The sequence below is a fragment of the Bos taurus genome, chromosome 16, assembly GCF_002263795.3.
Source record: "Bos taurus isolate L1 Dominette 01449 registration number 42190680 breed Hereford chromosome 16, ARS-UCD2.0, whole genome shotgun sequence".
NCBI classification, from domain to species: Eukaryota; Metazoa; Chordata; class Mammalia; order Artiodactyla; family Bovidae; genus Bos; species Bos taurus.
This window is the reverse complement of record NC_037343.1, coordinates 59,224,013-59,242,384: the sequence shown is the minus strand read 5'-3', so window position 1 is coordinate 59,242,384 and position 18,372 is coordinate 59,224,013. Positions and strand designations below refer to the sequence as shown.

At 42.0% G+C, this 18,372-nt stretch overlaps 1 protein-coding gene across 1 annotated transcript; it reads right to left on the bottom strand.

The window, feature by feature from the left end:
* Window positions 1-16,732: 16,732 nt before the first annotated feature.
* On the bottom strand, window positions 16,733-17,464 carry LOC101902340 (glutaredoxin-1-like). The gene has a single exon (XM_059875809.1). The coding sequence runs from the start codon at window positions 17,406-17,408 to the stop codon at window positions 17,088-17,090; it is 321 nt and encodes a 106-aa protein (XP_059731792.1). The 5' UTR covers window positions 17,409-17,464; the 3' UTR covers window positions 16,733-17,087.
* Between the last annotated feature and the right edge of the window lie 908 nt (window positions 17,465-18,372).

The following is an 18,372-nucleotide window of genomic DNA, read 5'->3' as shown; positions in this document are numbered from 1 at the left end:
AATTATCCTGGCAAGAATACGGAAATGAATATATATATATATATATATATATATATATATGCCAAAATTTTTATGTGATTGTAAGTTTCTTGAAGTCAGAGGTTCTATATTTGTATTTCTGTGCAACAATAACAGGGTACTAGGGACAGGGTAGATGCTCAGTAAATATGTACTAAATGTATAGAATATTTACTGAGTATGTTAAGTAGCTGTTAGGAGAAGGCAATGGCAGCCCACTCCAGTACTCTTGCCTGGGAAATCCCATGGATGGAGGAGCCTGGTAGGCTACAGTCTATGGGGTTGCGAAGAGTCGGACTCAACTGAGAGACTTCACTTTCACTTTTCACTTTCATGCACTGGAGAAGAAAATGGCAATCCACTCCAGTATTGTTGCCTGGAGAATCCCAGGGACGGGATCCTGGTGGGCTGCCGTCTATGGGGTCGCACAGAGTCAGACACGACTGACATGACTTAGCAAGTAGCTGTTATAGTTACCATATGCTCTGGTGGGCTAATCATGTTAATTGAGATGTAGACAGAAGTAGAAGTAGGTGTGGTGCACTAGATACTGAGCTATTATTGAGTGCATTCCACTTTACAGAAGTCATCAGGGTGCCCCTGAGGTCACAGAACAGAGGCAACTGCCTCTGGGCTGGGTTTGTACTATAGGGGCAGCTAGCTGGGTGTAATTCACGCAGGCCTCTGATAAAGGGGAAAGCTATATAAACCCATATAACCATGGAGTGAAGTCAGGTAATAATCACTTTCTTTGTCTCCCACTACTTTCTTTTCTTTTTTTTTTTTTAGATGAAGTATATTTGATTTACAAGGTTGTGTTAGTTTCTGGTATACAGCAAAATCATTCAGTTATACATATATATGTGCATATATACACACATATTCTTTTTCAGATTCTTTTACACTATGATCTATTATAGGATATTGAATATAGTTTCCTGTGCTCTACAGTAGCACCTTACTGATTCTCCGTTTCACATGTACTAGTTTGTATCTGCTAATTCCAATTTATCTCCTCCCCCCATCCTTTGGTAACCATACGTTTGTTTTCTATGTCTGTGTTTTTGTAAATACATTTTTGTTTTTGTAAATTGTTTCTGTTTTTGTAAATAAGTGCATTTGTATCATTCTTTTAGATCCCACATATAAGAGATATCTTAGGATATTTCTCTTTGTCTGACTGTCTTTACTTAGTATTATCACATTCAGGTTCACCCATGTTGCTGCAGATGCCATCATTTCACTCTTTTTATGGCTAAGTAATAGTCCACTGTATGTTTGTACCACATCTTCTTAATCCATTCGTCCATCAATGGGCACTTAACCTGCTTACATGCCTGGGTTATTGTAAATATGCTGCTATGAACACTGGGGCTCATGCATCTTTTCAAATCAGAGTTTTCTCCAGATATATACCCAGGATTGCTGGATCATACGGAAACTTTATTAGTTTTAAAAAAAAAAACCCTTAGAAAGGCAGTTTTCCATTCTTACTGCCTTTCCAAGTCCTTTCTATGGGATTATTTTTTCCTCTGTCCCCAAAGAAATATAGGCAGGCCCTGTCACTCTTCTGTCCAAACCAGAGCAACACAAATAGTTCTCCCATCACTTCAAGTCACACAACATCCTGTTAGGATGGTAACGAATGTATCTAGTCCTGCTGCTGCTGCTAAGTCGCTTCAGTTGTGTCAGACTCTGTGAGACCCCATAGACGGCAGCCCACCAGGCTCCCCCGTCCCTGGGATTCTCCAGGCAAGAACACTGGAGTGGGTTGCCATTTCCTTCTCCAGTGCATGAAAGTGAAAAGTGAAAGTGAGGTCGCTCAGTAGTATCTGACTCTTAGCGACCCCATGGACTACAGCCTACCAGGCTCCTCCATCCATGAGATTTTCCAGGCAAGAGTACTGGGTATCTAGTCCTATGATGTAGTAAAAACTAATTTCGTTTAAAAATAACACTTTCCCCTTTCTCCCAGTTCAAGCTTATTCCAGGCAGAAAACCATGGTCAAGGAAAAGAAATGCTGTCAACTTCCCTCTCTTCTCTCCTCTCTGGTCACTTCTAATCCTCCTTCCACATTCTACTAACTCTGGGTTCTGACTAGGGAGATCATACATCCTAAGAAATTAGGCTAGTCTCCTGGGACCTAGTTATTAATATTCCCTTGTATCAGGGTTCTCCAGGGAAATAGAGCCAATAGGATATTATGTATACTATAAATTATAATTGTCTCATGCAATTATGGGGGCTGGCAAGTCTAAAGTTTGTAGAGCAGGCCAGTAGGCTGGAAACACAGGCAGGGTTTCTAGGGTATAGTCTTGAGGCAGAATTCCTTCTTTTCTGGGAAACCTTGGTTTTTACTCTTAAGGATTTAATAGCTGAATGAGCCCCCTAGTAATTGGGGGTACTCTCCTTTACTCAGTGTCAACTGATTGCAAACATTAACCACAAAATACCTGCATGGCAGGATCCAGGCTAGTGTTTGACCAAACAACTGAGCCCTATAACCCAGCCAATTTAAACAGAGTGAACGCTTGCACCTTCTCCTTGGCAGAAGCCTCTCTGTATGTAAAATAAATCACATGGCCACTCCAGCCATGGAAAGGAGAGGAGACAAGAATGCAGGAAACCTCTCTCTTAATGGCGTCTCAAGATGGCAGATATTTAAGCCTGACTCTTGCTCTTGGGGCATTTTTTTGGGTTCTTTGGAGATGTTCTCTTCCCTCCCTCAACACTAGGGGTCTCTAAGCTTGGTTCCCCACAGGGCATAGGCAGCTCAATTCTGGTAGTCCGGACTTGGCTCCAAGGTAATGGATTCCCTCACTTTGCTGTCAGACAAGCAGTAAGCCCACATCTCACCTTTGAGGTGGGAGTCAGATGTGCGCACAAGAAGCACGTATTAGGCTTTCTGAGGAGTCTTTTTGAAATATCTTGTCCTCTGTGTGAGATGAAGCCAGGAGCCACTCATCCCTTAAGGTGTTATTCGCTTAGTTGTGTCCGACTCTTTGTGGCTCCATAGACTGTAGCCTGCCAGGCTCCTCTGTCCATGGAATTCTCCAGGTGAGAATACTGGAGTGAGTAGCCATTCCCTTCTCCAGGGGATCTTCCTGACCCAGGGATAGAACTCTGGTCTCCTGCATTGCAGGCAGATTCTTGATTGTCTGAGCCACCAGGGAAAATGAAAGTGTTAGTCGCTCATTTGTGTCCGACTCTGCAACCCCATAGACTGTAGCCTGTCAGGCTCCTCTGCTCAGGGATTCTCCAGCAAGAATATTAGAGTGGATTGCCATTCCCTTCTCCAGGGAATCTGCCTGACCCATGGATCGAACCCGGTCTCCTGCATTGCAGGCAAATTCTTTACCATCTGAGCCACCACAGAAGCCCAAGAATATTGCAGTGGGTTTCCTATTCCTTCTCCAGGGGAACTTCCTAACCCAGGAAATTAACCGGGGTTTTCTGGAGTGCAGGCAGATTCTTTACCCACTAAGCTACCAGGGAAGCCCTAGGCCACCAGAGAAGCCCATCCCTTATTACACAATTTTATATACACATACACACACCTTTATTGAGCCCATCTTTGCATGAAATGTTCCCTTGGTATCTCTAATTTTCTTGACGATATCTCTAGTCTTTCCCATTCTGTTGTTTTCCTCTATTTCTTTGCACTGATCACTGAGGAAGGCTTTCTTATCTCTCCTTGCTATTCTTTGGAACTCTGCATTCAGATGCTTATATCTTTCCTTTTCTCCTTTGCTTTTTGCTTCTCTTCTTTTCACAGCTATTTGTAAGGTCTCCCCAGACAGCCATTTTGCTTTTTTGCATTTCTTTTCCATGGGGATGGTCTTGATCCCTGTCTCCTGTACAATGTCACGAACCTCTGTCCATAGTTCATCAGGCACTCTATGTATTAGATCTAGTCCCTTAAATCTATTTCTCACTTCTACTGTATAATTATAAGGAATTTGATTTAGGTCATACCTGAATGGTCTAGTGGTTTTCCCTACTTTCTTCAATTGAAGTCTGAATTTGGCAATAAGGAGTTCATGATCTGAGCCACAGTCAGCTCCCGGTCTTGTTTTTGCTGACTGTATAGAGCTTCTCCATCTTTGGCTGAAAAGAACATAATCAATCTGATTTAGGTGTTGACCATCTGGTGATGTCCATGTGTAGAGTCTTCTCTTGTGTTGTTGAAAGAGGGTGTTTGCTATTACCAGTGTGTTCTCTTGGCAAAACTCTAATAGCCTTTGCCCTGCTTCATTCTGTAGTCCAAGGCCAAATTTACCTGTTACCCCAGGTGTTTCTTGACTTCCTACTTTTGCATTCCAGTCCCCTGAAATGAAAAGGACATCTTTTTTGGGTGTTAGTTCTAAAAGGTCTTGTAGGTCTTCATAGAACTGTTCAACTTCAGCTTCTTTAGCATTACTGGTTGGGGCATAGACTTGGATTACTGTGATATTGAATGCTTTGCCTTGGAAACGAACCGAGATCATTCTGTCGTTTTTGAGATTGCATCCAAGTATTGCATTTCGGTCTCTTTTGTTGACCATGATGGCTACTCCATTTCTTCTAAGGGATTCCTGCCCACGGTAGTAGATATCATGGTCATCTGAGTTAAGTTCACCCATTCCAGTCCATTTTAGTTCGCTGATTCCTAGAATGTCGATGTTCACTCTTGCCATCTCCTATTTGACTACTTCCAATTTGCCTTGAATCATGGACCTAACAGAAAGCAGAAGAGATTAAGAAGAGGTGGCAAGAATCCACAGAAGAACTGTACAAAAAAGATCTTCACAACCAAACCAAGATAATCACGATGGTGTGATCACTCACCTAGAGCAGGACATCCTTGAATGTGAAGTCAAGTGGGCCTTAGAAAGCATCACTACGAACAAAGCTAGTGGAGATGATGGAATTCCAGTGGAGTTATTTCATATCCTAAAAGATGATGCTGTGAAAGTGCTGCACTCAATATGCCAGCAAATTTGGAAAACTCAGCAGTGGCCACAGGACTGGAAAAGGTCAGTTTTCATTCCAATCCCAAAGAAAGGCCATGCCAAAGAATTCTCACACTACCACACAATTGCACTCATCTCACACGCTAGTGAAGTGATGCTCAAAATTCTCCAAGCCAGGCTTCAACAATACATGAACTGTGAACTTCCAGATGTTCAAGCTGATTTTAGAAAAGGCAGAGGAACCAGAGATCAAATTGCCAACATCCGCTGGATGATGGAAAAAGGAAGAGAGTTCCAGAAAAACATCTATTTCTGCTTTATTGACTATGCCAAAGCCTTTGACTGTGTGGATCACAGTAAACTGTGGAAAATTCTTCAAGAGATGGGAATACCAGACCACCTGACCTGCCTCTTGTGAAACCTATATGCAGGTCAGGAAGCAACAGTTAGAACTGGACACGGAACAACAGACTGGTTCCAAATAGGAAAAGGAGTACGTCAAGGCTGTATATGGTTACGCTGCTTATTTAACTTCTATGCAGAGTACATCATGAGACATGCTGGGCTGGAAGAAGCACAAGCTGGAATCAAGATTGTCGGGAGAAATATCAATAACCTCAGATATGCAGATGACACCACCCTTATGGCAGAAAGTGAAGAGGAACTAAAAAGTCTCTTGATGAAAGTGAAAGAGGAGAGTGAAAAAGTTGGCTTAAAGCTCAACATTCAGAAAACGAAGATCATGGCATCTGGTTCCACCACTTCATGGGAAATCGATGGGGAAACAGTAGAAACAGTGTCAGACTTTATTTTTGGGGGCTCCAAAATCACTGCAGATGGTGACTGCAGCCATGAAATTAAAAGATGCTTACTACTTGGAAGGAAAGTTATAACCAACTTGATAGCATATTCAAAAGCAGAGACGTTACTTTGCCAACAAAGGTTCGTCTAGTCAAGGCTATGTTTTTTCCAGTGGTCATGTATGGATGTGAGAGTTGGAATGTGAAGACAGCTAGCACCGAAGAATTGATGCTTTTAAACTGTGGTGTTGGAGAAGACTCTTGAGAGTCCCTTGGACTGCAAGGAGATCCAACCAGTCCATCCTAAAGGAGATCAGTCCTGGGTGTTCTCTGGAAGAACTGATGCTAAAGCTGAAACTCCAATACTTTGGCCACCTCATATGAAGAGTTGACTCATTGGAAAAGACTCTGAATCTGGGAGGGATTGGGGGCAGGAGGAGAAGGGGATGACAGAGGATGAGATGGCTGGATGGCATCACCAACTCGATGGACATGAGTTTGTGTGAACTCCGGGAGTTGGTGATGGACAGGGAGGCCTGGTGTGCTGCAATTCATGGGGTTGCAAAGAGTCGGACACGACTGAGCGACTGAACTGAACTGAACACACATCTTACAATCTTATACCCTTGACATGAATGAGAGGATGGAGGGTTGATTAGTTTTTGTTTATTCCTTTGAAATTCCTCATGATGGCAAAGTGATATCTATGTTTCAAGATTTTAGCCTGAAGTCCCATTTTAGTATCCTGTACAGAGGCACACAAAAATACATACTTCTGTACATTTGTCTATAAATATTATTAGTCCACAGAACTTCCAGTAACAAAGAAAAGTGGGCTAAGGAATTGTGCCTCACAATGCCCTTCTTTGTTTTCTATGTAATACTTTCTGCATGTTTATTGTGACCTCATTTTGCCAGCAGATAGGGGTGTGTGTGTGTGTGTGTGTGTGTGTATTTGTGTGTTTGGAGGTGGTGGGGAGAGGAGGGTAGTACACAACTCTCCAGAGAGTAATTAGTCTGGGTTCTCATATTCTTCTGGGTTCAACCCGGGGTCTCACATCAGACAGCTGTATGGATGCTCTGTAAACCAAGAAGTAGGGTGAATGCTCCTGCTGGCATCACCCTTTGCTATAAAGACATTTAAAACAAGGCCCGAGGCAAGTGGGACATCAAATAACACTATTGCTCTTATAATAGCAAAATATTGAATATTTAAAAGGTAAGCAGGCTTGAAATTTGTAATGGAAAGAAAATACCCCTTTAAGTCATTAAGGAGTATGAGGAACCATAGCCTTTGAAAAATAGTTGGAAAAGTTTGGAGAATTCATAAGTCAAAAGAAGCTGGGTTACATTCATGAATAGGCAGAGCTTTGAGTGAAAAATAAGGGCCAATTCAGAGGTCCATTTAAGAAAGTGACCAGAGCATAATTAAAGTAACTGGCTTCATAGCCAATTTGGAATTCTGTCTCTAGGAAAATGGTTACTATGTGATATTCACAGACAAGCCAGAGAAAATGAGCACGCAAATTGGCATTGAAGAAGAACATAAGCTGAGGTGGTTAAGAGGGCAGGTTCTTGAATGAGAATGAACAGACCTTGATTTGGCTTAAATAATTTATGATCTGAGTGGCATGAGGATACCTGTAGAACGTTCTCTACCTTAATTTTCTCACCTTGTAAATTGGTGCCTATCTCATAGGGTGGTTGTGAGAATGCTCTTGATACATAGTAAGTGCTCATTAAATGCATTGCTATTATACTTAGAATTTTTGTCTCCTAGAAGCACCAGAAGTCTGATATGAAGATGAACATTTCTGATAAAAAAGAGAAGACAAAGCTGAGCTCTACTAGAGAGTAGTTCAGATTTTCTGTTGAATGGATTTGATTATATAGTCACCAAAATAAATAATTCATTCCGTTTCAGATATAAAAGAGACAAAAGTATGCCAAAGAAAGTGTTTAATTCTACAAATAGAGGGAATGACTTTCCGTTTGCTCTTGTTTCTCAGTGTTTACATTACTGAATCTCTTTTCTCCATAAGAGACCAAAAATTCCCCAGAAGTTGTTTCATCTTCTGATTATATTGCATTATATTGGTTTATAGATATGCCTATTAGAGACTCAGTTCTTTAGTCATGAAGATATGACTCATAATAATTAGAACAGACTGCACAGTATAACCAAGACACCCCAAGTCCCATGTTGCATATTAACAGAGGTTTACTTACCCCTTGGACTACAGCCTGTGGCTACAGCTCTCCTGAAGGGTTTCCCTCCAGAATTGAAGTAGTAACCTGGTACCGTTTTATCCTGTGGCTCCCATGATTGCTATGGCCTTTTTGATGTCTTCCAGTGGATCTTTAGTTTCCCCAACTGATAAGCAATGATATGATTTGAAGATGATAATGTGAGATGTTCTATGTTCAGCTTGGGGATGGCAAACATTATTTATTCCCATATTCTTTTCACCAGAACCTGGTCACATGGCCCCAAACCTGACTGCAAGGGAAGCTAGGAAATGTAGGTTTTCTATATTCCCATGAGGGGAAAGAGGGACTGGAAAGCATTTTAGTTCATCTCTATGCATGACTTTTGTTGATGTGACGTTAGAGTTTTTGTACTTGTAAACTTTTATAGGATGGGTTGCAAGAGGATTGTTGAGAGATCTTAGCTACTAGATCAAGGCAAAAGCTTCTTGAACTTCAGAACGTGAATGTGTGCATTGATCTACATAGTGGAGAGGACTACTTTGAGTAGGATGGCCCTCGATCCACTGGGCAGGTAGAACTCATTTTTGCTTACATAGGTCAAGATGCTGAAGAAGTGGCAGGTACCATATATTTGCTTGATAGCATCAAGGTCCTTTCAGATATATTCCAGAAGATGTTGTGACCTCTTTCCTCTGGCTGATCTAATTTAACTTGACGTTAACTCGATATTACATATCTTCTATGTTTCTTCTCTAGAATTTCCCTCATTATGCTTCAATTTTCACATCTAAGTCTAGATCATCAAAATGGCCTTTGCTCTGTCTACACTCATGGATTCATACATCAAACAGTTGTTGAGCATCTCTTATGAAAAGACAAGAATGTGTGCACGCTAAGTCACTTCAGTTGTGTCTGAGTCTTTGTAGCCCCATAGACTGTAGCCCGCCAATGTCCTCTGTCTATGGGATTCTCTAGACAAGAATACTGGAGTGGGTTTCCATGTCCTCCTCTAGGGGATCTTCCCAACCCAGTGATGGAACCTGGGTCTTTTATGTCTCCTGCATTGGTAGGCAGGTTCATTTTTGGTTATATCTTCAGGTAGTAAGGTGGCTTTTTTTCCAAGGGGTAAAAGCTTTCATGAAACAATATATTCAATCATAGTCATTCATAGAAGGAGAATATAGTATCCTAAAGTAATAATAATACTATATATCTGCAAGCTTCTCATTTGTGTAGTTCACTCCAGAAGAGGATGGGCAAATATGGTAGATTGTTGATCAACTTTGAGAGAAAGAACTTAAGACTGCTCTCACAAAGTTTTCAAATGGCAGTTGAACTGTATAATGGTTGTTTTGTACTATTCTGGGCAAGGCTGGATTGTCTGTGACCCTTAACATCTCTATTTCTTTGTTTCTTCATCTCAGTCAGTGTAAGCTGGACCAGATAATGACCATAGCTCTCTCCAGCTTTTATTTATTTATTTATTTTTAAATTTTATTTTATTTTTAAACTTTACATAATTGTATTAGTTTTGCCAAATATCAAAATGAATCCGCCACAGGTATACATGTGTTCCCCATCCTGAACCCTCCTCCCTCCTCCCTCCCCACACCATCCCTCTGGGTCGTCCCAATGCACCAGCCCCAAGCATCCAGTATCATGCATCGAACCTGGACTGGTGACTTGTTTCATACATGATATTATACATGTTTCAATGCCATTCTCCCAAATCTTCCCACCCTCTCCCTCTCCCACAGAGTCCATAAGATTGTTCTATACATCAGTGTCTCTTTTGCTGTCTCATACACAGGGTTATTGTTACCATCTTTCTAAATTCCATATATATATGCGTTAGTATACTGTATTGATGTTTTTCCTTCTGGCTTACTTCACTCTGTATAATAGGCTCCAGTTTCATCCACCTCATTAGAACTGATTCAAATGTATTCTTTTTAATGGCTGAGTAGTACTCCATTGTGTATATGTACCACAGCTTTCTTATCCATTCATCTGCTGATGGACATCTAGGTTGCTTCCATGTCCTGGCTATTATAAACAGTGCTGCGATGAACATTGGGGTACACGTGTCTCTCTTCCCTTCTGATTTCCTCAGTGTGTATGCCCAGCAGTGGGATTGCTGGATCTTTTTAGAGTCGATCATTTATCCTTTCTGTTCTCGAACACTCTTAAGTTTCTCCTTACTTCTTTTTCTTCCATGCCATGGTGGGAGTATAAGAAGAAACAATTTAATTTAATTTTAATGTCATCTGAAGTCAGATGTATTAGGAAGACAAATCTTGCAGGGGAAAAAAATCTTCATCCCAAAGCTAAATACTATGGTGTTGGCAGTCAGATCAAGCACCAACTTTACGCATTAACTGTGCTCTGTGAGGTTTTCGCTAAAGGTAATAGTTTCATTTCAAGAGGGCATGATATGACCCATGATATTTTCACATTCTCAAGAGTAACAAGCCATGAAAACACAGGATTTATTTGTGTGCATGAGTTCCAAAAATCATCCTTTGATTTTGCATGCTAGGAAAAACATCAGACTGGGGCAATGTTATCAAAGGATCAACCAGGTTATTGTTCAAAACATGGAATTCTGGGCTCCACCCCATAATCATTAAGGTCAAGTATCTGGGGTAGAACCCAGTAATCTGAATTTCTGACAAATTCTCTGGTTTGGGAGCTTAATAAAATTTGGCAACCTCTAAACCACTAACCAAGTCACAGAACTGTCCTCATCTGTAGAAGGAGAATACTGATACTTATTCTTTGTCACACAGAATTGTTGCATAGGTTAAAAGGATAGCATGGACCCAAGGATCTTTACTGAATGAAAATTCCCTGCGAATATAACTTTGAGTTGTTACTGTTGGGGCAAAGCCTAGTCAAACTACCATCTTTTGATTTTGCATTTTCTTGAAAATGTCTCAGGTCCCCCTCTTCTCAGGAGCTTAGTTAGGCCAAGAGTATCAGCATGTGATGCATTCCTTCTGGACCCTCTGCTTTAGACAAGTTCATGTCAACTGCTGCAGCTCCAAAGTGCATGTGGAGTTAACTCGAAGCAAGGCTCTATTTGTGCGCTTGCAGAGTTTAAAGGGGATAGCGCAGTGTTCTCTTCTGTTTGTCAGGGACAAACAAAGCTATTAGCTCTAGGTCTAGGGAAAGGAAAGAAAAATCACTTTTCATACTGTGCAACCAACCCTAAGTCAGGTCAATCTCTCCCTCATTGCTGGCTGATATCCAAGCCACAGTGAAAAGCGGATGTTTTTGTTTAGAATGGATTTTTGCAGTGTTTATAAACCAAGACTCCTTGAAATTTTCATTAGGAGGATCATACAGTTCACCTCTTGTCCTGCCCTTTCTCCTTTCTCCTGGAATAGTTGAGTGATTTTGAAAATTCTCAGTAGTTTAATTGATTAGTAAGGAGAGTTCATTGTGAAAGTCACCTTTTGCAAGGCAGAACTGAGATTGACACACAGTCAAGATTCTGTGACCTTAAAGGATGAAGAACAAGGAACGAGGAGAAAGTGACCTTCCTTACAGTCCCGGATACGTGAGGATGAGAAGGGAGCAGTTATTTGGAACACAGTGCTGGCACTTTGTGCTGGGCATGGAAGATACATTGTATCATCAAATCCTAACAGTTTATAATCCCGTGATGTACATTTTATTATTACTATATTTATAGGCAAGGAAATAGAGGTCAAAGTGCTTAACTTGCTAATAGGTGGTAGAGCCAGGATTATTTCTGTGTAGCAAACCATCCTAAAGCTTAATGACTTAAAACGATAATCACGTATTGTTGCTTGCAAGCCGGTATCGGCTGACAGGTTCTGTTGATCTGGGTCAGGGTCAGCTAATCTTAGTCGAGCTTGTTCATGTATTTGCAGTCAGTCCCCTGGCTGGCCGGTGTGTGTGTGTGTGGCTGACTGGTTTAGGATGGTTTCCCTTGTGTGTCTGGCAGTCAGTTGACTGTTGACTAGACTGATGAAGCTGTGACAGGTTGTATTTTCCAAAGATGACCACAGTATATTTTTATTCCACATACCCTTTTTACAATTTGACATTGCAGTTTTCTCATCTCTGCCCCTTTCCTTTGAATCTGGGCAGGACTTTGAGACTGCTTGGACCAATAGAAGGTGTCAGAAGTAATGTTCGGCTGATTTCTAGGCTTAGATCTTGAGAAAATGGCAGCTCCCAGTTTCTTCCCTTCATGGCTTTGCTCCTGGAAGTTACCTACAATGCTGTGAGGTTGCAGAGCAGTCACTTGGAGGGGCCACGTGTGGATGTCCAGTCCACAGTCCCAGCTGAGGTCCCAAATGACAGCCAGCAGACGTGTGAGTGAGGGAGCCATAGGTGACCCCAGCTCCCAGGTGTCTGGTCCCCTCAAGCCCTTGAGCTGCCCAGCTGATGCCAGAGGGGGAGAGATGAGCTGCCAGGGCCAGGCCCTACTCAAAGTGCTGGTTTGTAAGGAAAATAAATGATAGCTGTTTTAAGTCACTGAGTTTGAGACACTTTGTTTTACTCCAATAGATAACTGCAGTGGTTATCAGGTCATGTGTCTTATATGATCCAGCAAGCTAGACCGGGCTTGTCTGCAGAGTGGTAGTGGGGTTCCAAGACAGAATGTAGAAGCATGAAAGGTCTCTTGAGGCCTAGGCTCAACACTGGCACACTCTCACTCCCAGTGCATTCTGTCGTGCAAAGCAGATCACAAGCCAGCCTGGTTCAAAGGAAGGGGAAAGGGACTCTGCTTTTTGGTGGGAGGAGCTGAGAAGTCACATGGAAAAGTGCTCGGATGAAGGGAGATGAAACCGCGTGGCCATTTCAGCAGTGTATTGCATTACACAACCTCCTGAGCCTTGGGGACAATTCAGGTCTGTAAGAAAGCTGAAGGGACACTTAGAAACACAATGATTGGTTTTCATGTAACAGTATATAGAGAATGAGGCCTGACTTCTGGCAAACTTGGCCATATAGAATGTCATTTGCAGGAAAGGAAAGTCAAGAAGAGCCATCTTCTTCACCAATGGCACAGGTATGCCATCTTCCTACAGGCCCAGTGGAGGAGGAAGGGAAGAGAACAATTTTTTTTATTGAAATATAGTTGGTTTACAATGTTGTGCTAATTTCTGTTGTACAGCAAAGTGATTCAGTTATATATATATATATATTCAGTTATATATATATATTCAGTTATATATATATATTCAGTTATACATACATATATATATATATATATATATATTTTTTTTTTTTTTTCTTCTCGAAATAGTCTTTTCCATTCTGGTTTATCCCAGGAGATTGGATGTAGTTCCCTGTGCTATAGAGTAGGAACTTGTTTATCCATTCTAAATGTAGTAGTGTGCATCTTCTGAATCCAGGATCCATCCCTCTTCCTCCTCCCCACTACCCTTGGCAACTACAAGTCTGTTCTCTGTCTGTGAGTGTTTCTATTTTGTAGATGGGTTCATTTGTAGCATACTTTAGATTCCAGATGTAACTGACATCATATGGTATTTGTTGTGTTAGTCACTCAGTCGTGTTTGACTCTCTGTGACCCCAAGGACTGTAACTCTCCAGGTTCTTCTGACAGTGAAGCATGGTGTGCTGGAGTGACTTAGCAACTCGTGGTTGTTCATGACTTAACAACTTAACGGAAGCAACAACATAATGGCATTTGTCTTTCTCTATCTGAATTACTTCACTTTGTATTATAATCTCTGTCCATCCATGTTGCGGCTGATGGCATTATTCCATTCTTTTTTATGGCTAAGTAGCATTCCATTGTATATATGTATCACATATCCTTTATCCATTCATCTGTTTACTGGAGATAGGTTGTTTCCATATCTTGACTTCTGTGAATAGTGCCATCATGAACATAGGAGTGCATGTATCTTTTGGAATTATAGTTTTATCCAGATACATGCCCAGGAATGGGATTTCTGGATCATACGGTAGTTCTATTTTTAGTTTTCTGAGGAAATTCCATATTGTTTTCCATAGAGGCTGTGCCAATTTACATATATACCAACACTGTAGAAAGAGAAAATGGAACAATTTTATTCCTTTATGCTGCAGAATACATAGGACGTATATCAAAACCTGACTTACATTCATTTATTGATTTGAGAAACTTATATTCACTGTGCCTATTAAAAGGTTGAAGTGATGGTTTGGGGACTATTGTCAAGGCTCTTTATGCATCCAAGTTCATGAACATTTACTTGTGAAGATGGGTTATGCTGGGAAGCCAGGTTTATTTTGGGGGCAAACGGCATATTTTTGTTAGCTCTGGAGTAGGTTTAGTGGCTCCTGGTAGAGATCTGACTTGTGGGAAAGTTCTACCCAGTTGCCAAGTTACTGGGCTAGGGAACCAAGGCATGTCCTCTGGCCCAGAAGCCCCAGGCATCTTTTGACTTCTTCTGACCAAGTGAATGGGATTCATTTCAGCTCACTGCTACTTAAATCAGCTAATAGTTATGGAGCACCTCCTGTGTTCCAGTCATATTGTAGGTGCTGAAGACATAGAGATAAAATAAGATCTGGGTCTTGCTTCACAAGTGTTCATGGCCTTGAAATAAGTCAGTGAACCAGTTCTTACCATGCTGCTGCTGCTGCTGCTAAGTCGCTTCAGTCGTGTCCGGCTCTGTGTGACCCCAGAGACAGCAGCCCACCAGGCTCCCCCATCCCTGGGATTCTCCAGGCAAGAACACTGGAGTGGGTTGCCATTTCCTTCTCCAATGCATGAAAGTGAAAAGTGAAAGTGAAGTCACTCAGTCGTGTCTGACTGCTAGCGACCCCATGGACTGCAGCCCACCAGGCTCCTCCATCCATGGAATTTTCCAGGCAAGAGTACTGGAGTGGGGTGCCATTGCCTTCTCTGAGTTCTTATCATACAATGTGCTAATTCCTATGACCAGCCAAACAGCTGTAAACAAGAAGCACTGGAGAAGGACAATGAATGGAACCCATGAGTCTGGAACACTCTGGGATGAGAAGGGGTTACACAGAAGTGGGTTCCCATAGATTGGTGGAATAGCAAGTGCAAAGTTCTGGAAGCAAGGCAAGTTAAGATAGGACAAAGAGCCCAGAGGTGTGGAGAGAAAAGCAAGAAGTGAACTCACAGAGGAAGGTAGAAACCAAGGGAAGTGACACAGTTGGACTTGGTTTTAGGAATCAGAAATATGGAGAATTTATTCAGGGAGAAAACAAGACAGGGGAATTTTGAGAGACATTTGTGATAATCCAGGCCAGCAGTGATGAGGGCCCCAACCAGGACAGTAATCATAGCACTGACGTAAATGGAAGTAGAGTTGATTTTTAAAAATTAGAGTGTAGCTGATTTACGATGGGTTAGTTTTAGGTGTATAGCAAAGTGGCTCAGTTATACATATATATTAGTTTTCAGATTATTTTCCCTTATAGCTTGTTACAAAATATTGAGTATAGTTCCCTGTGCCACACAATAGGTCCTTGTTGGTGATGTAGTTTATGTATAGTAGTGTGTATATGTTAATCCCAAACCCCTAATTTATCCCTGGAGAGGACATTTTAAGGATGTACTATCGTGGGACTTGGATTAAGGGGATGGAGCATCAGGAGAATCCAGGATGATGCTCAGGTTGGAACAGGTGGATGATATGGCCATTGTCTGACATGGGACATAAGAGGGTGAGCAGGCCCAATCAGGGTGATGCTGAATTTGCCTTAGAACATGCTGTGTTGGAGGTCCAGTGGGCATCTAGCCTGACAAAGTGTATCCTGAAGACTTCATGACTGTTTCCTGGGTTGTTCCAGTTTCTTTCTTCTCCCTCTCCTTGCCTGTTTCCATTTTTTTTTTCTCAGTGAAAGACAATAGCATGTGCCTTTATTTATAATGGCAGGGGGGGACAGATGTGAAAAAATAAAACACCTGAAATTGGTTTATTTTGCATTGGTGACATTCCTTAAAGTCTTGAGAATGATGAATTGGGCAAAAATCAGTGTATGATCCATGAGTACTTCTTTAATAGAGAAGAAATTAACCATTCATACTTGCATCTACAGAAAGAAATTAACAGTCTTGCAATTCTAGAATCCTTCACAATAAGGAATTCTTAAGTTCTCATAAAGTGAGGGGGGAGAAGGGGAGAGAGAAAATCATCCAGAACAGTGTTTCCCAAATTTGGCTGTTTTCAGACATTTTTTGCGGGAGGGGGATGCAGGTTTTCTGTGTAACATTTAAATGTTTGTGTGTTCCTTCTGGGTGTCATCTAAACAATATATGCTTGTCCAGGATTCCCTGGACACCGTCTGACCTAACAGTGTTGCCGTATGATCACCGCACCTACATTTAGACCTCTGATCCCTGTAGCACAAAGTGAAGACCAACTGTGCTTAACTTTTCACGTGGTTTCTCTCGGATTGAGAGACAGAACAGACAGAACCGTCGAACATTTCCTGTGAGATCTGTGAGTTGTCAGGGTTCAGGGCAGTGGTTCACAGCAGTGACTTTCAAAGCAGGAAGGGATGGGATGGGGTGGAGATGGTGGCCTGGGAAGACACCTTTTGAAAAAGCACATTCAAAATGCCTGTTGATTTCATAATACAAATTCTAGGAAGTCAAACTCAACAAAATAATTTCCAAGCAGTAGCAGAAAACCAACTCTAGCTTCATGCTTTGGGGCCTGAGATACACTTGGTTGAGAAACACAGGCGTTAGAGGTAGAGGCAGCCCAGCTCAGAAGAGACCCTTGTGAGAACCATGTAAGAACATGTGCCAAAGAGAAGGACCATCTTTTGGGTCAGTGAGTGAATCCTAAGCATATCTTGTCATGGTCCCTGGGAACCCAAAGGGCCAATCCACAAGAAACCCGAGACATCCATCAGACCTGTTATTTTGGGCAAGTTGGTCCATTTTTAATACTGAGTCAAAAGAAGCCATTGACTTCCCTTCCCCGTTTATTGCGGTTAAAATATTTCAGAATTTTAAGTAAACAGTTGCTGTAACTGGGTACAGTCACCCCAGGTCCATCCTCCAGGAACTGCTGTCATTATCTGCAATGCCATCCTGTCCCCAAGGGGGGATATCAGTCTGGGTCTGCTCTGTAATTATTGCAGAGCTCCAATTTGCTTTAGCCGTGTCAACAGTTCCCCTCTCTCATGCGTATTTACTAGATCCGTGCATCCACCTATGCACTCTTGACCGATGAAGACCCGAGGTACCGTTCTGGCTCCGGTGAGCTGCTGCAAGTAATCTTGAATCTCACTGGTATTACCGGCGGCTGTAATATCGACAAATTCCAAAAGCCCTTGTTTGAAGGGCAGTTGGCTGAGAAGCTCCTGAGTCTTTCTGCAGTAGGGGCAGGTGGGCTTAATGAACACGACCACCTTCCCAGGCTGGATCTTGCTGTTGACGAACGCTTGAGCCATGCTGCCTCCCTCCGGGGGGTACACCGCCTGTTTCCATTTTTAACTCACCTTTGCCCTACAAAAACAAAACCTCCAAAATAGTGAAAACTACATTTGAGAGAGTCTTTCTGTTCATATGGAGTATTAATTGTACAAGTCTCCACCACTTCCGAGGTCGTGCGATGTACTCCCTTCAAAGACCCGTGGGTGCACAGTGCATGGCTCCCACATTTCGTAAATGACTGCTTCTACAAAATGCTGTCAAACATTGGGATGAACCCACTCCAGCCTCACTGGAATGCACAGCCTGGAAGTGGAGGTGTGGGTTGCTCTGTAAGGCCTTTTGCATCTGCCCCCAAACCTAAATCTATCACACAGTGCAAGAAAGTTACCTTCCATGACTTTATACCACTTTACAGTTTACAAGTTACAACTCTAATTGGGATCTCACAACAATCACCTCAGGTCTGTGGGAAAGATATTATGCATTCCATTTCACTGATAAAGGAATTGAGGTAAAGAAACATGGTAGATCTGGAACACAAAGCCAGGCCTTTTCCTTTAAGCTCAATGTTCTTTCTGTCCTGGCATCTTGACCCTCTTTGTGCAAGAACAGCTAAGAAACAAAAGAGCTTGACAGGGTCTGGAATTAGATCCTCTAAGCAAACACGATAGGATCTGGCTTAGGGGACATCAGCGGTCCCTACAAAACTGAAGCTCCTCCATGATGTTCCGGGCAGTGTCACTGGTCAGAGGCTGTTGCATTTGTCTGCTGGGCCCTTTACTGAGGTTGTCTGGTTAGAGTCGTCGTCTAGTTTGAACTGTCACTACGGTTCTTTTGGGAGTGCTAATTCATAGAAATATGTATATTAAGTATATATACAAACTTTCTGCTTTTATGCATAGGTATTGTTCTTCCTTGTCACATTGTATTTCTTTCCAGCTTAGTAGCTGGTGAAGCTCAGGTACCACCACTCAACCAAGA